The following is a 21,572-nucleotide window of genomic DNA, read 5'->3' on the forward strand; positions in this document are numbered from 1 at the left end:
GATGTTTCAAATTGAAGTAAGATTCTTAAATATGTAATTATGGTAATTTAATAAAGTTAGAATAAAAACATTATTAGAAAATAAATGTTATGAATTTGTTGGGTGATGATGATAAAAAGAGATAGGTCTCATTAATTGGACGGAAGTAAAAAAGGGCAAAGTTTGGTCGGACTAAAATGGTAAATTGGAAGTAGAAGAATTAATTGCCCAACTTGTTCTTCTCTATATCCATTATAGGACAGTTAACAACCTCTTTTCCCTACCAGTACCAGGTCACACGATTTCTTAAGAAAGAAGAAGAAGAAGGCTTGAAATGAAAACAGCTCAAGGAAGAAGATGAAGATTGAATTAGGGAAGAAGATCAAGTTGCCCCTGTTTCCCACCACTGTGAAATCCTCTCAAAATACTCTCTCTCACTCAAGTGGGTCTCATCTTGCTTACGGTCCTACTGTCTCTTCCACTAACTAGGTCATAAACCCACATCTTCTTCTTTTCTAATTTATTATTGTTTTCATTCTTCATCATCTTCATACCAATAAAAGGTCAATCTTTCTCTCTCTTCACGCAACCCACATAAAAACCCTATTTGATTATTCTTTAGGGCAGTGACAAAGACACTATTCTTCTTTACCTATTCAATTGCATGATCTGAATCTTTTTCTTCTTCTTCATGCTTGGTTCTGGGCAATGGAAGAGATTACCCTCTTTTAGCATTCAAAGCTTTATCTTATTACTAAAACCAGAATGAAGAACCTGCTAAAGAAGCTACACATCATGTCCAATCAATCTGAAGACTCATCAGACGGGCCCAGTTCATCAAGAAACAATAGGTTGACTGACGCTTCATTGACTGAAAGGCTTCCTCAATCAAATCCAGAAAACAACAACAAACCCTTATCTGCAATTTCTGGATGGTTGAATTCTGTCACAAATAGAAAGAGCCCAAGTCCTCCATCGTCTTCCAATTTCAAGAAAGTAGAACAGTCTGATTCCCCTACCGCTTTAGATCCTCCTGCCATGGATTCTGGATCTAATAACACCAGGGATCCTGATATTGAAGAAGAGTATCAAATTCAGCTGGCGATTGAGCTTAGTGCAAGGGAAGATCCTGAAGCTGCACAGATTGAAGCTGTTAAACAGTTTAGTTTGGGATCTTGTTCTTCAGAGAATACACTGGCTGAGGTTCTTGCTTATCGATATTGGGTAGGTTTGGATTTATGTTAGTTAGTTTACTCTTATGATTATTCACCCTTTTTCTAACCTAATCTCATATCGTAGATTTAACCCGTGACCTTCACAGAATTACAATGCTCTGGGCTACGACGAAAAGGTCTTGGACGGTTTCTACGACGTTTATGGTGTCTTGACAGAATTGAATTCATCTTCTTCAAAGATGCCATCACTTGTTGATCTTCAAGTAGCTCCAATTTCAGATAGTATAAGCTGGGAAGCAGTTCTTGTGAACAGGGCCGGGGATGCAAATTTAGTGAAACTCGAAGGTGAAGCTATGGAATTGATTTCGCTTTCGAGGTTAGAGGATTCGAATAACTTCGGTGATCTTGCTAGAAAACTGGCTGTTTTTGTTTCGGATTATATGGGTGGTCCGGTTGGTGATCCTGCTAATTTGTTGAGAGCTTGGAGAGATCTTAGTTATAATCTTAAGGTTACTATTGGTAGTATGGTTTTGCCTCTCGGTTCGGTTACAATTGGATTGGCCCGTCATCGAGCATTGCTCTTCAAGGTATAAATAATATTACCCCGGTTTCTTTGTATATTCATGTTAGTTCAATACCTTGATTATTGCATAATGACTGTTAGAGTTTTGGTGACAGTGGGAAGAAAAAAACCTTAATTTCGCATTATGGGTATTTAGGTTTTGGCAGATAATGTGGGGATTCCTTGTCGATTAGTCAAAGGACAACAATATACTGGCTCTGATGATGTCGCGATGAACTTCATAAAGACTGATGATGGAAGGTTATTATTATTATTTTGGTTGTTTTTCTTCGTGTCTGTTTGTTTATGTATTGTTTTGATTTCAGGGAGTACATTGTAGACCTAATGGCTGATCCCGGAACACTTATACCATCAGATGCAGCTGGATCGCATATAGAATACGAAGAATCCATCCTCGATTCATCGGCTGCAGCTTCCTCTACTTCATTTGAAGAACATTCGGATAAAAGATCATCCGATTTCACGAATTCAACAGTGGCAGGAAATGAATCGGACATTCAAAGTGATAAAAGACGCAATATTCACCCATTCGATATTAAAAAAGACTTCACCCGAGGAACACACATGCATGCTCGGTCTCCTTCATGGACAGAAGGTGTCAGCTCGCCTGCAGTTCGAAGGATGAAGTTTAAGGATGTTTCTCAGTACATGATCGATGCAGCTAAGGAGAATCCTCAACTGGCTCAAAAACTTCACGATGTTTTACTCGAGAGTGGAGTCGTTGCTCCTCCAAATTTGTTTACTGAAATGTATTCCGAAGAAATAGGTTTATCGGTTGCTGAATCGAAGTCACCGCCGGAAATCCAAAAACCTAGATTCTTGCCTCCGTTACCTCCTCCTGGGAGGCATTCGTTGGAAGTAACTCCAGCGAGATTGGAAAATAACGTTCCGATTGCTGCTGCGGCGGCTGCCGCCGCGGCAGCGGTTGTGGCGTCCTCGATGGTGGTTGTTACAGCGAAAACGGGTGGCCCTGATTTGAGCGTAGAGCTTCCGATGGCAGCAGCTGCTACAGCGACAGCTGCTGCGGCTGCTGTCGTAACTGCAGCTATGGAGAGCCGTCCGATCGAGTTTTCGAGATCGGACGATAATGAGAGGACATCGGATCGTTCGGCGGGTAATGACAGTGCAAAATCGGATGTTACGCTTGATGATGTGGCGGATTGCGAGATTCCTTGGGAGGATATTTCCTTGGGCGAGCGGATCGGGCTCGGTAATTATTTCGTAATGGTTATGTTTAGAGATTTGTGATTTTCTTCTGATTTTTTATTTTACGTTTCTTGTGCAGGTTCGTATGGGGAAGTCTATCGCGGCGAATTGCATGGAACTGTGAGTTTGGGGGATTATTTTGTATACTTTAAACGCTCACATTTCTTTTGGTTCTATAATTGCTGCAATTTTAACATCCAGGAAGTTGCTGTGAAGAAGTTCCTTGACCAAGATATATCTGGTGAATCGCTCGAAGAATTCAGAAGTGAGGTATATATATATTGTTATTGGTTTTCAATTCTAACTTATGGTTGGTTATTTGATTTGTTTTTTCGAAGAAATACTCAATTGGATCGAGGTTTCTTCAAAATCCCATAATAAAATTTGTTGAATGTTTGATTTATTCATATTGTAACGGTATTTTGGATTTATAGGTCTATATCATGAAACGACTCAGGCATCCGAATGTCGTTCTTTTTATGGGAGCGGTTACTCGTGCTCCTAATCTTTCCATCATTACCGAGTTTCTTCCTAGGTTAAAATCTTTTTCTTTTATCGATATTCATGTTTAAGGGATATTACTGTAAATCAACATTAACTAACGGATATTGAGAGATCATTTGCAGGGGAAGTTTGTATAGGTTGATCCATCGGCCCAACAACCAATTAGATGAAAGAAGGCGTTTGAGGATGGCTCTTGACGCCGTATGTTATCTACCGAGAAACTTGGATATTGATTTTGAAAAAAGTGTAATATTTTCTTGATAAATTTTCTTTATAGGCTCGCGGGATGAATTATTTGCACACCAGTACCCCGGTTATAGTTCACCGTGATTTAAAGTCCCCAAACCTCCTCGTTGATAAGAACTGGGTGCTAAAGGTGGTTTTTTATTGAATTATTGATTTAACGCTATTACAATTATTAACTCATTAACTTGAAATGTCTGAAACAGGTTTGCGATTTTGGCTTGTCAAAAATGAAGCACAGTACATTTCTGTCTTCAAGATCTACTGCAGGAACAGTAAGTTTATCGACTATTTTTTTGTGTGGAAATTAAGAGTTATGAGTTGAACTTGAAATAGAGAGCTTTGCTATTTATTGTATATGGTATCCCAGGCTGAGTGGATGGCACCCGAAGTGCTCAGAAATGAACCATCCAATGAAAAGTACAGTGTTTGTATCGTTTTTCTTTGTATTGACAAATAGATTATGCATTTTATATTCTTGATAGAATCCTTTTTTTTTATAATGCAGGTGCGATGTCTTCAGCTTTGGTGTAATATTATGGGAGCTTTGTACAATGCGACAACCGTGGGGAGGAATGAACCCGATGCAAGTTGTGGGCGCTGTTGGATTTCAACATAGGCGTCTCGACATTCCAGATGATACAGATCCTGCAATTGCTGACATTATTAGGAAATGCTGGCAGACGTGAGTAAATAATCATTTTATTTTTCCTTAAAAATCGTGTTAGTTTTCAAAAAAAACAATAACGTTTGTCATGGTTTGAACACGACAGAGACCCGAAACTACGACCTTCATTTTCGGAGATAATGGCTGCCCTAAAGCCGTTGCAAAAGCCATTGACTGCTCAAGGGTCTAGGCCAAATATGAAGACAAACAATGGTTAATGGTTAGGATAAGAAGCAAAAGACAAGACAGAATACCATGAAGAGATCAATTTGGACATAAAATGGTTTTTTACAGTTCTTAGAGAATGAAATGCCACAAAAATAGAGAGGCAAAGGTTGCTTGGCAAAAACCACCCATTGAAGAGATCATCCACAAATTATACCCGAAAAAAGGAAAAAAAAAAAAACTTCGTCGTGTCGGGCTGTTGTAAATTGTAATTTATTTTCTCAATATTTGTGATGGAGAAAGCCACCCACTGCAATAATGTGTATTTTTCAGCTGAATTTGTTTCAAGATTTAGTTTTTTAAGTTCAGTAACAACATAAAAACATTGAACAGATGAATGAAGACATCTCTTTGTAAATTGTCAGGAATCAAAATCTGTTTTTCTGCAGCCAATTTCTTCTATTTTTGTTGCAATCAAACACATATTAGGAAAGAAAAAACAGGAAAAACATGATTATATTGCAATCAAACACATTATATAATTCTTTAAGCCTATAACATGATTGAACTACCAATTCAATTCCTGATAACCAAAGAAATTGTAATATTTCATCTTTTGCGTTAATAAACTATTAGTGTATATACAAAACAAAACCTAAGATATGGGCCAAAATCACATGCCTCCGGTTTTATTGATATTCTCCAACGAGAAAACAGCACCCGAAGAAACATCAACGGACACTGAAGATCGTGAAAACATAATGTACATAACCCATAAATGAAGGCACGCGACATAAACGATCGACCAAATCCGTGCTGTCGAATTTCTTCTCAGGAATGCATATCCTGCACAAAATATTGAGTCCAACTGCTGAACCAATGACCCAAAATGTTGCCTTCCAGAATGGATTTTGTTTGCCAGCAAAGGCTTCAGTTTTGAATTCGACAGTTCCCAGATTCCAGATTCTTCATCATTAAGCATGGCTTTGCTTCCATCCAAAAAGCTAGAAACAGTCTGAAATAAAAGTACATAGAAATCTTCAAAACTGGTCAATTTAGTGACGGTGGTGAATCTATGCAGAAGTATCGTACCTCAATTCTAAACAATAGTGTGGCCTTTTCAGATGACAATGCTTCAACCTAAAAATGAATACAACCGATAATTTTTCGTTTAGAAGTTAAAAAAAAAAAAATATCTCTACAACGACCTGTCATGTAGAAATATAAAAGTGAAAAAAACAAAAGCAAACCTGAGCTTGTTTCTGAATTAAATGGTCAGTCAGTTGATGAAGCCTTCTCTTCAGTTCGACTTCAACTTCAGTTGGGTTCTCCATCTCGTTTTGGGTTATTTGTATATCAGATTCCAATGTTCGTGCCTGTAATAAATGAAATATCTTAGACTCAAGAAATATCAAGATCGTGGAACCCTCTTGACGAACCACTATAAACTTGTTCATAATCCAAACTACTCTTGCGTTTTAAATGTTCATCATTGCTAATATCAGCACTCATCCTACACAAACTAAAAGTAAGATTTGAAGGCAAAAGAAAATGATAGCAGCTTATATGTAATATTTCATGCGTTTTTAATACCATAACTTATCATTTAATCTAAATTATAAAATGCATATTTGAATTAAGTTCATTTAATAACTTTTATTTAAAACTACTTTATTATTTAGATTCAAATTATTATGTTGTTTTCTTATTTATTGTTTTGTTTTTTTCTTTCCATTTTGTAACGTTTGAATGCATTTTGTTCTCTTTTTAATAAAAGTTTAAAATAAAATAAAAAACTCAAATTTCTGAAAAAAAGAGAAAATATTAAGCTAAAATAACTTAGCTCAATACGGTAATTAACTTGGTAATCAAGAGCTTCTAAAAGGCAACTTTAACCATGAAAATTAATCAAATTGCGTCATAAGGGTAAAATAGTCTTTAAATATTTTCTAACATTAGTTCCATATTTTATTAAATCAACTTACATACCAAGTACTTAATTTACAAATATTATAATTTGGTTTATTTAACATTTATTTTTCAAATGCGTAACTCATTCCACACTTAAGAACTTAAAATTTCAGTATTCAACATTCAAACACTTAATTTTCAGTTTTATCATACAAACCTAAGATGTTAGAAAGCAAGAATATTGCAGTGGCTCATTTTTTCCATATGTTCACATATTGTCAATCTCTGTATTTAATGGGAGAGCGATACACAGTAAAGGTGAAGGAGTTACCTTTTCATGTAAATGTCCAATTTTCTCAATCAGAAATGAGTACTCAGCCTCAAGAATCTCCTGCTCAAATTCAGCACCTTTCGAAGCAACAATCTGCAAAAATGAAACCTCCCCACAAAAATTAAAAGAGAAAAGAAGAATTTGAAAAGTGAGTCAGAGAGAATCCATTAGTATTGAACAAAAATAGAAATCGGGTTAGTCATGCACTGCAATTATAATAGTTGGAGAGAGAGCTCACATGATTTCCCCTTGAATGAGTGGTCGAAATCTTTCTTCTGAGCTCTGCAGTAAGGGCAGGATAATTCTGAGTATAAGATTTTCAACACATAAAAAATTCTTAAATTCATTTCACCATTCAGCATAATACAGATCTTTGTGCAGCACTGAGAAAGAATAAGACCTTGTTTGACGATCACATCTTTGTGCAAATAATCAACTTTTTCATCAAACAATATTTTGTTTTCCAAAAAATTGGTTTACGTAAAAAAACCTACATCAAACAAGCTCTAAGAGTGTGTGCATATGATACAAGTGTTAGCACAATCCATCATATAGAAATCTGGTAAGTCGTCTAAAGGCTTGGTTTAAAGAGAAAGGGCACACCACATTAGCAAGTCATAATAATATCCATTTCCCTTTTTTTAATTGATTTAATGCTGGAGAGGTATAAGAAGAAGGGGTGGAGCCTGGAGTTCTACTTACGTGGAATTTCATAGCACAGTATTATAAAAAAAAATCCCATTTGACTATAAGTAAACATTCTCTTCTTCCACAAACTACTTAGTTCAATTAGGAAAACAAGAATTTGCAATTGCAGAGAAAGAGATATATTGAATGAACAAGTCCCTTTAATGGTCATTGATGCAAATGAAACAACTGCAAAACCATTTAACTATAGAAAAGTGTACCTTCATGTTTTGATTCTTTAACCTCAATTTGTTGCCGAAGTTCTGCCAACCGATTAACCTAGCCATTAAAATCGATGTAAGCAATATTTAACTAGTGCAATACTCCAATTAAGCAAAGCTCATGACCCAAAACATGCCACTTCTGTTAAATAGAGTTTTTCTGCTCAAGTATAATGGAGTTCACATTATAAATAATCACGTAAAGAAATATTGTTAAAGAATTCACAAGACTTGTAAAGGTACATTCACGGTAGAAGGTGGCATTGTGTGCGTGTGTGGAGGCGGGAACCATGGTGCCCCCTTGGCATTATTATATTAAAAAAGAATTTCATTCTATCCATTGATTAAAAGTAAGGATAAATTTACAATATATAAATGTTATTGTAGATGTATAGAAATAGAGTGACATTATTCTAAATTAGAGTAACTGAGGCGAAATCAGCTAGGGCATATGAAAACTTCCCCGGTCTAACTCAATTTGCAAAATCTCCGGAACTGCCTCAAAAGCCAGTCAAATTAGAAAAAATTAAAAAAAATAACTACCCCATACCGCTCAAACTGGATAAGTCCCAATGAGGCACATTCAATTGGTCACCCCTCACTAGTACAAACATGAACATGTGGCAATATAGACAAGCAAGACAAATTGAGAAATTAGATGCAAAAAACTGAAGAGAAATCTTCCAATTTATCAAATGCCTGGAAACTTTCTTTCTTTTTCTTTTTACTCCACATAGTAAGTAATAGTACAACAATTCATCCAGACGTTACATTTTCAGAGCTTTATTTGTCCTTGAACCAAGGAATTACACATTGAAGAATAAAAACTACACCGATTTAAAAGCAATTTTAGTGAAACAAGCAAAAAAAAATCTAAATTACACTATATACCTCCACTTCCAAATTCCACTGTGCTGCAGCAACAGATCGAGCAAGATCAGCATTGGTAGTCTGGTAATATATTTCAAATTAGTGAGACTTAATGTTAAAGACAACTCATCATAAAAAGCAAACCTTAGTCCAATGAGAACAAAAATAATAAAATGGCATAAAGCAATCTCAAAAAAACATGGAGATGTGAAAGGGTGTTAATAGAAAGACCTCAAGTTTTGCTACTCGTGCAAGGGCTTCCATTCTAGTATTATTATGTTTCTGCTTCTCTACATCAGCAGCATCCATCGTTTCTGTCATCGTCTTTTGTAGCTCTGAAGCCTGATACAAAAGGAATAATTGCCTCAACCATCAACCAACAAATAAGAAGGATGTCACATTGCAACTTCATATGATTAATAGTCAAAAGTATCAAACAGCATACTACTTACATCAAATGTCCACTAATAGGAGTCAAATATATGTAAGATTGTAGGCAGACTACTTATATGCGTGTCCATGTTCTATTGGAATTGGAAAATCAAACAGCATAAGCATCAGATGTCCAAAACATTACTGTGGGGATTCCAACTACCCAGATGGCATTAAAAGAAACTAGATTGCATCAGTAGCTAAGGCTGATAAAATGATGCTGCCAATATAGATTCATATCTAATCATCTGTACAATACACCATCTGATAGAAAACAGATCTTAAGGAGCACAGTATGGCATGTTTCATCAGACTCCAAACGGTTTGTAGGCAACCGGTCAAGTAAATTCTGTTATGGTAGAAAATAAAGGTCTTGGTATCCTAACAAAAGGTCAAGTCTAGTTTTAGGAAATCAGGTCTCAAAGGAACATGTCTGCTTCTGAATTGTTATGTGATGAAGTAAAAGTAATGCCCCATTGTTCACGTTGATCACGATCATCTAACAATACCAATAATTAATGTGTCAAAAGATATAAGGAATGAAAGGAACTAATAGTTCCTTCTTTTCTTTGCTAATTTGCCTTTACTACTTTTGTGACCTTAACTATCAAATGTTATTTCCCCTCCCTTTCTATGTGATATACATGTGCAATCTAGCCAGATACTATCCCTCAATTGTGGACTTCATTTTTGTTTATAGACATTATTTTTCATGCAGTGGATTCATCACTCATTTTTTTTTTCTAGACTTATGATTAGATAAATGATGAATGCATTCCAAAATGCTGGTTGACGGTTGTATTAGTTAAGAAACAACCCATGACCAAGCCCAATGGAGAAATAGGAATTATATAGATAACCCCAATTATATTTGAACAATACTAACATGAGCTGGGTAGTAAGAGATGCACGATTCACCAAATGAATGATGAATCATGCATATACACTAGGGAATGAAATGGAAGAGATGAATGAACATTACTTCTTGCACTTGTTGCTTGGCTCGTTCTTCAAGTATTTTCTCTAAACTCTGTTTCTCACCCTCCAATCTTGCCACCATGTTTTCGCGCTCTTCAATAACTTTTCTTGCTTTGGCAGCTGTTTTCTCAGCCAATATTTGAGCACTTCTCCTCTTCCTTTCCTCCCGCTCACCTTCACTTTCTGAGCCAGACGTTGAAGTTGAGTCGGTCTCTGAATCAGATTCCCCATTATTAATAGAAGAGGAAGTGAAAGATCCCTTTTTCAGAGAATCAGAATTGAGCACTGGCACATTTATTTCCTTAACAGCATCATCATCATCCTTCTTTCTCACATTTGCATCAGAAATCCTGTCAACCTTAGGGGATGTATCTTTGTCTATACTTTTTGGACTTCCATCCACTGAAGTCTCCACTGGAGAAGTGGCTATGCTACTTTTTCCATCAACTGCCTCAGCATTTCTGCTCAGACTGACATTGTTGTTACCACGAAGTTCTCGTCCACTGGAATGTCTACCACTACAATCGCTCTCGGATGTGGCATCTGAAACTCTCTGCTTTAAAGCAGTGAATTCCAAATCCCGTTTCTCATTCTTTCTCCCATCTATGCTCTTGGCATTTGATCTTCTCTCCAAGACAATATCTGACCTTGAAGAAGCCTTTGAACCTCCATTTTGACCCTTCAGGTTCAGCCCCTGCTTACGAATATCTTTACGCAACCCAGTTATCCCAGGCACTGCATTACTTCGACTAGGACCTGGTGGTGATTTGGGCGAACTGGGTGCACTGAGAAGTTCAGTCCAATCACCATCAGTAATATCAGAATTAGGGTTCACTGGAGATTTTAATTTCCCAACAACAGGAGCAATCTCCTTCTTCCTATCCCTATTATTACCACTACTCCCATTCTTCAAATGGGTTTCAGTTACTCTCTTCTTCTTCAGCTGATCCTTCAAGGGCAATGTTTCGCCAGTTTTTCTAGGTGAATCGAGATTCAATTCATCAGATTGACGTTTATCATCCTTCCCTAACGATTCAGCAGCTTGTTGATCGATCTGAAATCCAGTTAAATAAGAATAACCCACAAGTTCAGTTTCAATTCAGATTGTAATTTCTCTTACCCATATAGATCTTACCCACAACTTACCTGTTGAAGAAAGGTCTCGGCGACTTTGAGTTTGGAAGAGATCCAACCTGCCATGGTTACGCGATTTCTCAATCTGTAATCACTTGGGCACATACATTATAGAGAGATGATTGTACTCATACGAATCCAATTGAACTAAACGCCAAGAGAAGAACTGAATGAGAGATTGCTGGAAAACGCGCGTTTTGTTTCAAGAACAAGCCCCTCTCTTTTGTACGCCAAGAAGAACAAAAATAAATAAAAATGTCATCTTGTTTGGTTAAGAGTTGCTCTCATTTTATTTTATTTTTAATTTTGTAAAAGTAACTTTTATTAGTTATTACATTTTTTATTAAATTTTAAACATTTATCCCATATTGATAATGTTAATCTTCAACGGATTATTGTATATTAGGTTACCATGATAACTTTATTTAATCATGTTAGGTTATTACCATGTGAGTCTGTTAATTTAGGCCGGAGATAACAAATCGATTTAAAATATATCATCGTGATTCTTAAGATACCAAACTTTACAAAGTTGATTCTCATTTTAAATGCCTTTAAAGCAAGGGTTAGAATTGTGAGAATATTACGATATAATAATAAATTTTTGTATCACTTAAGAACAAAAATGTCACAAATTTAATTCACTTGAAAATTAAAAAAAAAAAAGACTTATATCTAATGTATGCTGTAATGTTAATAATTCAACAAGATGTATCATTGTTATATTTTTCAAGTAACTCAATCAATTATAAAATAATTTAGTTATGATCTATAATATAAAATGAATAATTAATTTTACATCAAATAAAACCTAAAAACATTATCCTATGTATCATCGTCTAAAGAATATTTGAATCATAATCATTAAAATAATTATATTATTACAACGTCTAACGTTTATCAAATTTGGTGTTAAATTTAAAATATAAGTGATATTAGTTTAGTTGATTAAAATGTTATACTTGCTTTTGTTAGGTTGCGAGTTGGAAACTTAGCTATAACATTTTTACCTGACAATTCGGACAATATATATATATATATATACTTGAATATATATATATATATATATATATATATATATATATTACATACATGATTTTTTTTATTAAAATAATTTTATAAAATTAAAATAAATTATTCTCAATTTTCCTTAAATTAATTTTTATTAAACCAAAGTTTTAAACAAAAATAAAGGAGAATTTAACAATATTATTATTATTTTGTAACGTCTCGAACCTGACTATCGTTACCCATGAAGAATAGGCTATAATACCCTTAAGCAAACCAATGTGTCACCACAACCTTCACGATACCATTCGTAGTCCCAAACCCACTCTCCCAATTAGGACTCTAGAAGTAATTCACGCGACACTTTTTATACCACCAAGTCGACTATGGTACAAGATGTAACGCTCCGAACTTATGTACCGTTACTCATAAGGAAATAGACTATAAATATTCCGAAAAAACTATTATGTCACCATAGTTCAAGTTCAAAAGGTATCCATTAAAATATTTATAGTTTATTAGTTTCACTCTTATGAATAAATCATATTTAGTGTGATTTTTTAATATGAGACCTCACAAGTTGATTCTTAGGCATCGACTCTAATCACTTGATACCCTGAGTTGAAGAATAAATTCTAAATACTGCATCATGCAACTCAGGCAAAGATAATTTAACCTTATATAACAAGATTAAAGACAAATTATTAATTGCTAAAGAAATTTATATTTCTCCAATTTTGCTTCGACCCTTTAACATTACAAAGTAAGAAAAAGTTGAAAAAGTTCTATTTGTTTTTTTCATTTAGGTATCCCAAATAAAGGGTATAAGGAACCCAATTCAAACCAAATACAAGATATAAAAAGTGTAGAACAATATAAGTATATATAGCAAGTTCACATACACACATTATTACACATAACAAGTAAAGTCTTGTTTGGTTTTCGAATCAAAACTAGCTAGAGACAAAGAGGGCAATGAGCCAATCCATTCTCATTACACTTACTACACCTCTCTTTCTCATCTCCAACCACAATCTTGCAGCTCCCCCCACAATCCAAACAAGGCACAAACCTAGCCCCACCGCACCCATCACACCCTTGTCTACCAACCCCTCTTTCCACCCTAACCCGACTCCATAACCGGGCCAATCTCCCCGCATCATTCAAACCAACCACCACCTCCGCCCCTCCAATATACCTTCCCTTCACAAACAACCTCGGCACCACCCTCCCTTCCTCTCCAATCAACTCCCTCAACTCACTCAAAAACTCCCCGTGAAGCGAAACATCACGCTCGTCGAACACCACTTGATGATTCTCGAGAATCGACCTCACTCTGTTGCAATCCTCGTATGTCTTTCTTACTCCTCCCAAGGACGTGCTATAAAGAACGACCGTGTCGGAACCACCCGGAGGGATCAACTCCGGATAGTCGCTTAACGGATCCCATCTAGCAGGACCCGGTTCTTTACCTTCTTTCTCCCTTTCTTGTTTATCCATCATGATAAATATGTTGTTCTTTAACGACGACGATTTGTTCACCACCGGATGAGGTACTTTCGGCTTGAAGGTATCAACAACAACGACGGGTTTGTTGGGTTTCTCGGGTTTTTCGGGTTTAGGGGATAGTTTGGCATCGAGTTCTTCTAAGGTGTGGAAAGATGAGGTTTTTAGTGGCGGTTTTGGGGGAGTACTTTTAGTGACGTTTATCGGATTGACAGTTGGATTGACAATTGGGTCGTTTAGGTTGGGTTTGAGATCTTCCAAAGCTTTACTAACCTCGTCCCATGATTGAGGACCGTCGGAATCAAGCTTATCTATCTTGGCGAGAACAAGGGCAGGGACATGAGTTGATTTTTCAGGGTTTTCGAATTCGGTATCATTAGCGACACGCCATGGTTCTTCTATGGAATTGATATCGAAAACGGCAAAGCTTGATGGGGCGGGGCGATACACGTCTAGGGCTACATCTACACGTTTGGATGAGGCACAACCCATGTTTCAAGTTTTCGATTTTTGTTTTCTCTTTAGAGAAACTATAGTGTGTGATGAATGAAAGGATGAGGGTTTAGACTTTAGAGGAAATGTTTGAAGGGGGTATTGAATTGGGTGGTGGAGAATGATTCTTATCTTTTAGGTGGGGTTTGAAAAAAATCAAGTTTGTGAATTTGAGCCTTGAATTTGAGCCTTGAATTTGGCTTGTGGTACGAGTTTTGGCATGGTTAATTTGTTTTGTTTGGTACTTGGATTAATTGAGTGTACTAGATAATTTGTTTTGAATATTTAGGGTTTGTTTTATTTAAAATTATTTTGATTATATTAAATGGTTTCGATCAATAATCTAGCATTTTATTAATCCATGGTTCAAAAATACACCATGAGATTACCTCAAGATGTATTAGAATCGCATTATTTTATCCAAAGTAATAAAGATAAACAATATTATTTATTTCCATATAATTATATATAAAAAAAAAAGCCTTAATTCTGATTATAATCTAAATTGAATTGAATTTGAGTTTAGATAACATTATTTCTAAGTCTTTTATCTTAAGAAAATGTGCATAAGAAAATAAAATAGATTCCATTATATTGTGGTTAGGATATATTTTCAAACCAAACAATATAAATAATTGATGGTTACAATTCAAGGGAGACTTGTCTTCTTAATGACCATACATGTAATCTTGTCTTTTACTCAGTCACTATTAAATGTATTTTGTTTGTTTATTATTTTAAGTTTGTGTCCCTAAAAAATTGATTTTTATTTATTTATTTTAATTTAAAAAATTATTACAAGTATATTTCCCATAGTAATAAAAAAAATTATAATTTAAAGAAATTATTCAATTCAAGTATAAAAAATAATACATCTGGAAGAAAAATATTAATTTTTAGTAAATTTATAAATTTAACTCAATATCTCTTAATTCCATAACTAAAATAAAAGGTTCTAAACATATTTTATTTTATAAGTGATTATTGCTGTTATTATTTAAAAGTGATCATGAAAGCATATGTAATTATATATTTTATTTTGAATAATATTAGTAAATAAATTTATTTGAACAAAAATGAATTTTTTATTTTTTTTACTTTATAGGGGATGGAAGCCCATGATTCATTATCTAATATTTTATAGTGTCATTATCAAATGACCTTAATCAATAACCTTGGTACAATGTGACCCTAATGTATTCTAGTGTGGTTAATCATGGTTTAAAATAACGTCGTCAAAATCATTATTTTCCGATGATAGATATTTTCATCAAAATAATCGTTTCTTTATAATGTTTAGCGAGTTTAATGTCCTCCAAAAATATTTCCTTCTCAATTTTATAAACGATATCTTCTTACATGCTAGTTAGCTTTTTCTTTTTTATTCCATCTCAATGACGCATAGGAAATTATACAAAATTTAATAACTAATTAAGTTAAAAAATTAGGGCTATTGACAATAAACATGCATGCATTATGGGGGAAGATAATGAAATTACCAAATGCCCCTAGCACCAGGTAGATCAATCCAATTAAGGGAGAGTTCAACTTCGCCACATTCGACATTCCTCAACCTAAGTACCATGTCTTGATATACTTTTCCTTCCGAGGTCCAACTAATGCAACTTTCTTTTGCAAGACAGTTTTGTCTCGACGGTTGCACTCTTGTCACCACAGTTCCTCCTGGGAGCCCTATTAGATCCATCCTCATGGATTCCACAAACTCTTTTATATCGAAAACTGCATCTCCCATTTTGTCGTCTTTACTAAAAGTGTCGTGATCATACACCGTCTGCACGGGCGAGGAATTCATCGGTTTTGTTTCATATGTTTTGTAATCTTATGTTCTTAATTATCTCATAGTAATTAAAACTTACCAACTTGATTGGGACATTGAAATCTGAGATGGAAAGAGTTAAATATTCATTCCACTTGGGATTTATGTCTTTTCTCACTACGTGAGTCTTTACTTTCTGTATTCAATAAATTATCCCATAACACTTTCAATATATATAATTAATAAAGCCCATACTTGAAATATATATAATCATCAAAATATAATATATATATACCACATGCATGCAGAGACATAACAATCATGACCATTTATCTTTTATAATTATTAATATTTATTTATCTAATTAAGATAATTGGTGTACAATATTTCTTAAATTTTAAAAGTTTCATAAAATATATATATATATATATATATATATATATATATATATATATATATATATATATATATATATATATATATATATATAGGGCACCCTACCTTTCCAGATAATAATAATAATAATAATAATAATCTCCAAGATTTGAACCTAAGAACTAAATAGTTTTTCTTATAACATTAAAGTAATTTAACCACTAATTAAATTATAACCAGTTCAATAAAAAAAATGCAAAAAAATTATTATTTTGCCCTTCACCCACTCTTTATAGCTCAAATAGGTTACTTTTCATTTTAATTTTTTTTATCATTCTAAGAATTAAAATTTAGTTGGAATATTATACCTCATTATTTAAAATATTAAAATATATTACATTATATTAATTAAATTTAAATATTTTACTAATTAATTTATTTAAAATAAATTTTAAATAACTCATTCTTTTATCAAACAAAAAAATATCGAGAGTATCTACATTATTATGGCACAGGTGAGCTTTGGCCCATCCCAAATTTTTCTTTTTATATCAAGATTTTGAAGTGCCTCATAATTTTCTTTTTCTTTTCAATTTAACTTGCTATTATAAGCTTATTTAATTTTAAACAAAAAGAGTAAAATTCATGTTCATCCACTCATTTCATTTATTTTTCCTTAAATTTATTCTAATTAATTTTTAAATTCACCAAACTCTAATTTCCCTTAATATATATATATATATATATATATATATATATATATATATATATATATATATTAAAACGTGATCATCCAAATTTCTGAGATTAGTTTGATGTTGAAGATTTTGTTATAGTTTTGTACTTCAATTTTTTTTATGATATCTTATTTCATTTATATATATCCTCAATCATTAACGCAGTTTCATTAATAAAAATATTAAAATATTTTTATTTTATTTTTCATGAGCAAAGAGAGATATTGAACCTGATTACCCAATTCAACTACAGCATAAGGATCGCTGCTGATCATATCGCGAATGGCAAGATTAATACCGCGTTTAACATGGACGCGTAAGAGACCCAAACGTCTATCCATTTAGATCGCAATAGCCAGAATCCAACTAAAGAAACGGTTGTTCCTGCTGATACCCAAATCGTAAAATTCATTTTAGAAAACATTGGTTTGTGGGAATTAGAATAAGGACATAAAATGAAAATGTAAAATAGAACCTTATAAATTTGTCAATTTAATTTACGGTAATTAATTAATTTCTAGCTCTGTATATAATTAGAGATTGAAAATGTGGTGGTGAACGTTCTTAATTATTTCTGTGGCTTTCCTCCATCTCCGAAAATCTTAAACTATATATAATTTTGGTAATTAATAAATATATTTTTATATCAAAATTGTTAAAGAACATTAAAGTATAAAATAATTAAAATAAGAGAAGATATAGTAAATACATTGACCATATAATGGTTTATGTAACTTTATTTAAAAAAAAAAAAAAATCAAATTTTTATTCAATTTCACATAAAATAATTTAATTACATATTTCATATAAAATGAAAATAAAATCAATCTCATTATTTATTTTGATAATTTTAAAAAATGTTTACGATTGTTTCTTCGACAAAAACAAGAGTTTTCAAATAACCTATCCATTATCAATAAAGTGTTATAATATTTACATTAAAAATGATTGAATGAAAAATAATTAAGGTCAATAAATGAGTCAAAAAAAAAACCTAAAAACATAAATTATTTAACAAAATATAATGAGTTTATTTTTAGTTTGTCATAATTACAATCATTTTTAAAAAGTGATGGAGTAATTATGTAGAAGTGATTTTATTTAATTTTTTAATATGTATTGAATTATATAAAAATAAATAGATGAAAACAAATATTTTGATCATACTTGAGAAAAAAGTTTGATCATTTTTTTACAAAATATATTTTGTAATATTTGTCAAAATAAAAACAATGACATACCTAATAAGCTAATTAATTAATATAATTTTTCATACAATTATTCTAAATTTGAATTTCCTAAGCATCTAGAAGTGTATATATATAATTGATTCCCCACGCAATATTTGTTCTCACACATGTTAAAGCACCAAAATGTCAAACCACTATGAATAAAAGTAATGCCTTATTTCGTGGCTACCAAGGAAATTATTTTAACCATGCACACATATATATATACCTACTTATAGCTTAATTAATCATATTTCATATAATTAGAGATTGACTTAGTTGTTAATTTCCCGAATAAAAATGGTGTCTCTGAAACTACAGAAACGATTAGCAGCAAGTGTAATGGATTGTGGAAAAGGAAGGGTTTGGCTCGACCCTAACGAGACGCCTCTCATTTCCATGGCCAATTCAAGTATAATTTCTTTATTTTAACTTTTGTTGTGTATGTTAAAATGATCGCAAATACTATAATGTTAACTTAATTGACAATTTGTAGGGATGAGCACAAGAATGTTGGTTAAGAATGGATATGTAATGAAAAGGCCTACAAAAATCCATTCAAGATCTCGTGCTCGCAAGACCTTGGTTGCAAAACAAAAAGGAAGGCATTCGGGATTAGGGAAACGCAAGGGAAAGAAGGAGGCGAGATTGCCTTTGAAAGTCTTGTGGATGAGGAGGACAAGAGTATTAAGGAGTTTGCTGAGAAAGTATCGAGAATTCAATAAAATCGATAAACATATGTACCGCGACATGTATATGAAGATCAAAGGAGGTGTTTTCAAGAATAAACGTGTGATGATAGAAAATATTCACAAGTTGTTGAATACGAAGAAAGCTATAGAGAAAATAAAGAATTGTTTTAAGTGAATTCTATAGTTAATTCAATTTAAAAACACTAATAAATTTTATTAAATGTATTCTATGTCAAGTGAGAAATAATTAGTAGCTTGTTAATGACTATATTTAGTTGTAAATTGTTTATCATCAACATTCAAATTTTTGTTTAATCATATTCCCTAATGAGATTATATGGATTAAGAACGATTTAAGGAACCTCTAACATGCCAAACAATGCGACATGGAAGAGTATATATACCCTGTCCTAAATTTGGTTTGAGAATAATGATAGAAATGTCGATAATCAATGCTCGCCTATTTTTTTCAAAAAAGAAAGAAATATTTATAGTATTAAGTCACAACATAATGTGGAGGTTGGAATATATACTAAAACTAGTGGTAGAATATGAATTGAATTCATATACTAATACAAAAACAATTTTATCTAAATTTATAATCATATTATGAATTTATTATGTAATACAAGATAATCAATTATATTACATAATGAGACTAATATTGATAGATATTATATTATATGTTTACTAAAATTGATAGACATGGAAAAACAACCCGTGAACTCAGCCTCGAAAACATGTAAAATTGATTTGAATAAGTTATTGGGGGAAGAATTAATTATGTATAAGAATGTTTTCAACATTAAATACTTTATGGATTATTTTTTCTTGAATAGAAACGAAAATTAGTTTTAATTTGATTAAAATGAAAAATATCATTAATCTATTTCATTATCTCAAATAAGTTTAAGATTATTTTTTCTTGATAGATGTTAATTTTCATTAATTTAAATAAAGAGTTACACAAAATATTAATTTATAAATAATACAAAATATCATTTAAAAATTTTAAACTATTAAATGAGAATCTAGTATTAAGTATGATAAATTTATAAAAAATAAAATTATAATGGAGAAGATGTAATAATTTTGAAATTTCTTAAAGGTACTCCAAATACAAATTTGTTTGAGTTGTATACGATTAGTAAAGAAGTAGAGTAAGTCGAATAAACAAATCATGTGGTGTCGAAAGAATCTCTATCAAAATTCTAAGCGACAATGAAATTTGTCATTACCCGTGAGCAGGGGCGGAGCCACGCATGGGCTAGGGTGGGCTACAGCCCCACCTAAATTAAAATCTTAAAATAAAATATTTTATATATGTGTTTAACATATGACTCTCAGCCCAGTTGGCTATGTAACCAAATTGTGAAAATGAGGTAAGATGATCTGATCACCTGGCCTCACCTTTAATTTATTATATTTTAAAATATAATTTATTTATAAACTAATTCATTATTATATTATTTTAATTTTATTAAAATAATTATATATAAAATAATGTAAATCATATAATAATATTATTTATTTTAAAATTATATTTATATAATAATTATACATTATTTTTATTTATTTCAATATAATTAATAATACAAATTATTTATAAGGGTAAAATATAAAAATTAAAATAATAATAGTGTTTTATAATTCTTAATTTTAAACTATTTCAAAAATTTATAAGAAAATATAAATTAATATTAATAAACAAGTTAAAATAGTTACATTGGTTTGATTCGGTATTTAAATAAAGAATTTGATATCCCTGCTCAAAAACCTAACAAATCTCCTAAAATTGATGTTGATGTAAGTTTTCTTAAACTTGATCCAGCATTACGTATTCCGATATGGAAATATCCTTTTAATCAAATGGATGAAATTAGACGAGCTTATATCAAGATGGGTCATATCAACCTATTAAGGATGAGTACCCGCCGACCAAATTTAGAAATCAAAATCGACAGTTCTAAAGTCATTGGTTTAAGAAATTTACTTGGTTAGAATACTCTCCTTTGAAAGATACTGTTTTTTGTTTCCCATGTTTTTTGTTTTAACATAAGCAACCCAAAAACCTATATTTACAATAAATGAATTCAAATATTGAAAACGAGTTAATGATGGGGATATATGCTCTTTTGTTATGCATATATGATGTAATATTTCACCACATAAGAGGGCAGTTGAATATCTTGATAATCTAATGAATATCCTTATCATATTGACAAAGTACTGAATGCACAGTCTTCAGATAAAAAACAAAATAACAGATTACGGCTTACAACAACTATTGAAAGCACTCGGTGACTCACTTTGCAAGCGTGTGCATTGAGAGGGCATGACGAGTCTCCATCTTCTAATAATAGTGAAAATTTTATTGAAAAAAAAACGGAGCCTAAAAAGTTAAATCTGAGATGCAAGTTGGAGTCAGCCCCAAATAATTTTTCATTCTGGCTCCGCCCCTGCCCGTGAGTTAGTAAGCAACACCGAAAAATGTTATATCATGTAACAACTCATCATCTACATATTTATGGTCAAAATAATGAGAAACTTGTACAAATCAATAGAAAATACATATAAAAATAAATAAAAAATCAGCTTAAAAAAATTCTATATTGAACAAAATAAAAACAACTCTAGATCTATCAATTTCACCTAATTTACTATTACTAC

General features: G+C 32.3%; 5 protein-coding genes across 5 annotated transcripts; 2 read left to right on the top strand and 3 right to left on the bottom strand.

Moving 5' to 3' along the window:
• The first annotated feature begins 251 nt into the window (after positions 1–251).
• Positions 252–4,946, top strand: LOC124934131 (probable serine/threonine-protein kinase SIS8). Its single transcript, XM_047474609.1, has 13 exons — positions 252–1,203; positions 1,301–1,741; positions 1,874–1,977; positions 2,043–2,947; positions 3,023–3,063; positions 3,145–3,213; positions 3,378–3,478; positions 3,570–3,648; positions 3,725–3,823; positions 3,897–3,965; positions 4,061–4,110; positions 4,199–4,375; positions 4,464–4,946. The coding sequence occupies exons 1-13, from the start codon at positions 745–747 to the stop codon at positions 4,573–4,575; spliced, it is 2,706 nt and encodes a 901-aa protein (XP_047330565.1). The 5' UTR covers positions 252–744; the 3' UTR covers positions 4,576–4,946.
• A 61-nt stretch (positions 4,947–5,007) lies between these two features.
• LOC124934132 (golgin candidate 2) lies at positions 5,008–11,280 on the bottom strand. The gene is made up of 10 exons (XM_047474610.1): positions 11,099–11,280; positions 9,957–11,006; positions 8,774–8,884; positions 8,564–8,623; positions 7,673–7,730; positions 7,003–7,046; positions 6,765–6,857; positions 5,773–5,898; positions 5,615–5,662; positions 5,008–5,537 (listed from the first exon to the last, which is right to left on the bottom strand). Exons 1-10 carry the CDS (start codon positions 11,189–11,191, stop codon positions 5,196–5,198), a joined length of 2,025 nt encoding a protein of 674 aa, XP_047330566.1. The 5' UTR covers positions 11,192–11,280; the 3' UTR covers positions 5,008–5,195.
• A 1,662-nt stretch (positions 11,281–12,942) lies between these two features.
• LOC124936706 (uncharacterized protein At3g28850) lies at positions 12,943–14,167 on the bottom strand. Its single transcript, XM_047477225.1, has one exon. It carries the CDS (start codon positions 14,090–14,092, stop codon positions 13,052–13,054), a length of 1,041 nt encoding a protein of 346 aa, XP_047333181.1. The 5' UTR covers positions 14,093–14,167; the 3' UTR covers positions 12,943–13,051.
• Positions 14,168–15,587: 1,420 nt separating this feature from the next.
• LOC124936029 (protein C2-DOMAIN ABA-RELATED 4-like) lies at positions 15,588–17,334 on the bottom strand. Its single transcript, XM_047476480.1, has 3 exons — positions 17,212–17,334; positions 15,970–16,065; positions 15,588–15,884 (listed from the first exon to the last, which is right to left on the bottom strand). Exons 1-3 carry the CDS (start codon positions 17,320–17,322, stop codon positions 15,588–15,590), a joined length of 504 nt encoding a protein of 167 aa, XP_047332436.1. The 5' UTR covers positions 17,323–17,334.
• A 1,176-nt stretch (positions 17,335–18,510) lies between these two features.
• On the top strand, positions 18,511–19,077 carry LOC124935595 (60S ribosomal protein L19-1-like). Its single transcript, XM_047476019.1, has 2 exons — positions 18,511–18,622; positions 18,707–19,077. The coding sequence occupies exons 1-2, from the start codon at positions 18,511–18,513 to the stop codon at positions 19,075–19,077; spliced, it is 483 nt and encodes a 160-aa protein (XP_047331975.1).
• The last annotated feature ends 2,495 nt before the right edge of the window (positions 19,078–21,572 follow it).

Source organism: Impatiens glandulifera, chromosome 4 (genome assembly GCF_907164915.1).
Source record: "Impatiens glandulifera chromosome 4, dImpGla2.1, whole genome shotgun sequence".
NCBI lineage: Eukaryota > Viridiplantae > Streptophyta > Magnoliopsida > Ericales > Balsaminaceae > Impatiens > Impatiens glandulifera.

Coding starts and splice junctions, on each gene's coding strand:
- LOC124934131 (XM_047474609.1), top strand. CDS start 745: ATGAAGAACCTGCTAAAGAAGCTACACATCATGTCCAATCAATCTGAA. Junction 1,742..1,873: donor ATCGAGCATTGCTCTTCAAG/GTATAAATAATA, acceptor ATGGGTATTTAG/GTTTTGGCAGATAATGTGGG. Junction 3,214..3,377: donor TCGAAGAATTCAGAAGTGAG/GTATATATATAT, acceptor TTGGATTTATAG/GTCTATATCATGAAACGACT.
- LOC124934132 (XM_047474610.1), bottom strand. CDS start 11,191: ATGTGCCCAAGTGATTACAGATTGAGAAATCGCGTAACCATGGCAGGT. Junction 8,624..8,773: donor CACGAGTAGCAAAACTTGAG/GTCTTTCTATTA, acceptor ATATATTACCAG/ACTACCAATGCTGATCTTGC. Junction 7,731..8,563: donor AGTGGAATTTGGAAGTGGAG/GTATATAGTGTA, acceptor TTTAATGGCTAG/GTTAATCGGTTGGCAGAACT.
- LOC124936706 (XM_047477225.1), bottom strand. CDS start 14,092: ATGGGTTGTGCCTCATCCAAACGTGTAGATGTAGCCCTAGACGTGTAT.
- LOC124936029 (XM_047476480.1), bottom strand. CDS start 17,322: ATGGATAGACGTTTGGGTCTCTTACGCGTCCATGTTAAACGCGGTATT. Junction 16,066..17,211: donor TAGTTGAATTGGGTAATCAG/GTTCAATATCTC, acceptor TATTGAATACAG/AAAGTAAAGACTCACGTAGT. Junction 15,885..15,969: donor TCAATGTCCCAATCAAGTTG/GTAAGTTTTAAT, acceptor TCGCCCGTGCAG/ACGGTGTATGATCACGACAC.
- LOC124935595 (XM_047476019.1), top strand. CDS start 18,511: ATGGTGTCTCTGAAACTACAGAAACGATTAGCAGCAAGTGTAATGGAT. Junction 18,623..18,706: donor CATTTCCATGGCCAATTCAA/GTATAATTTCTT, acceptor GACAATTTGTAG/GGATGAGCACAAGAATGTTG.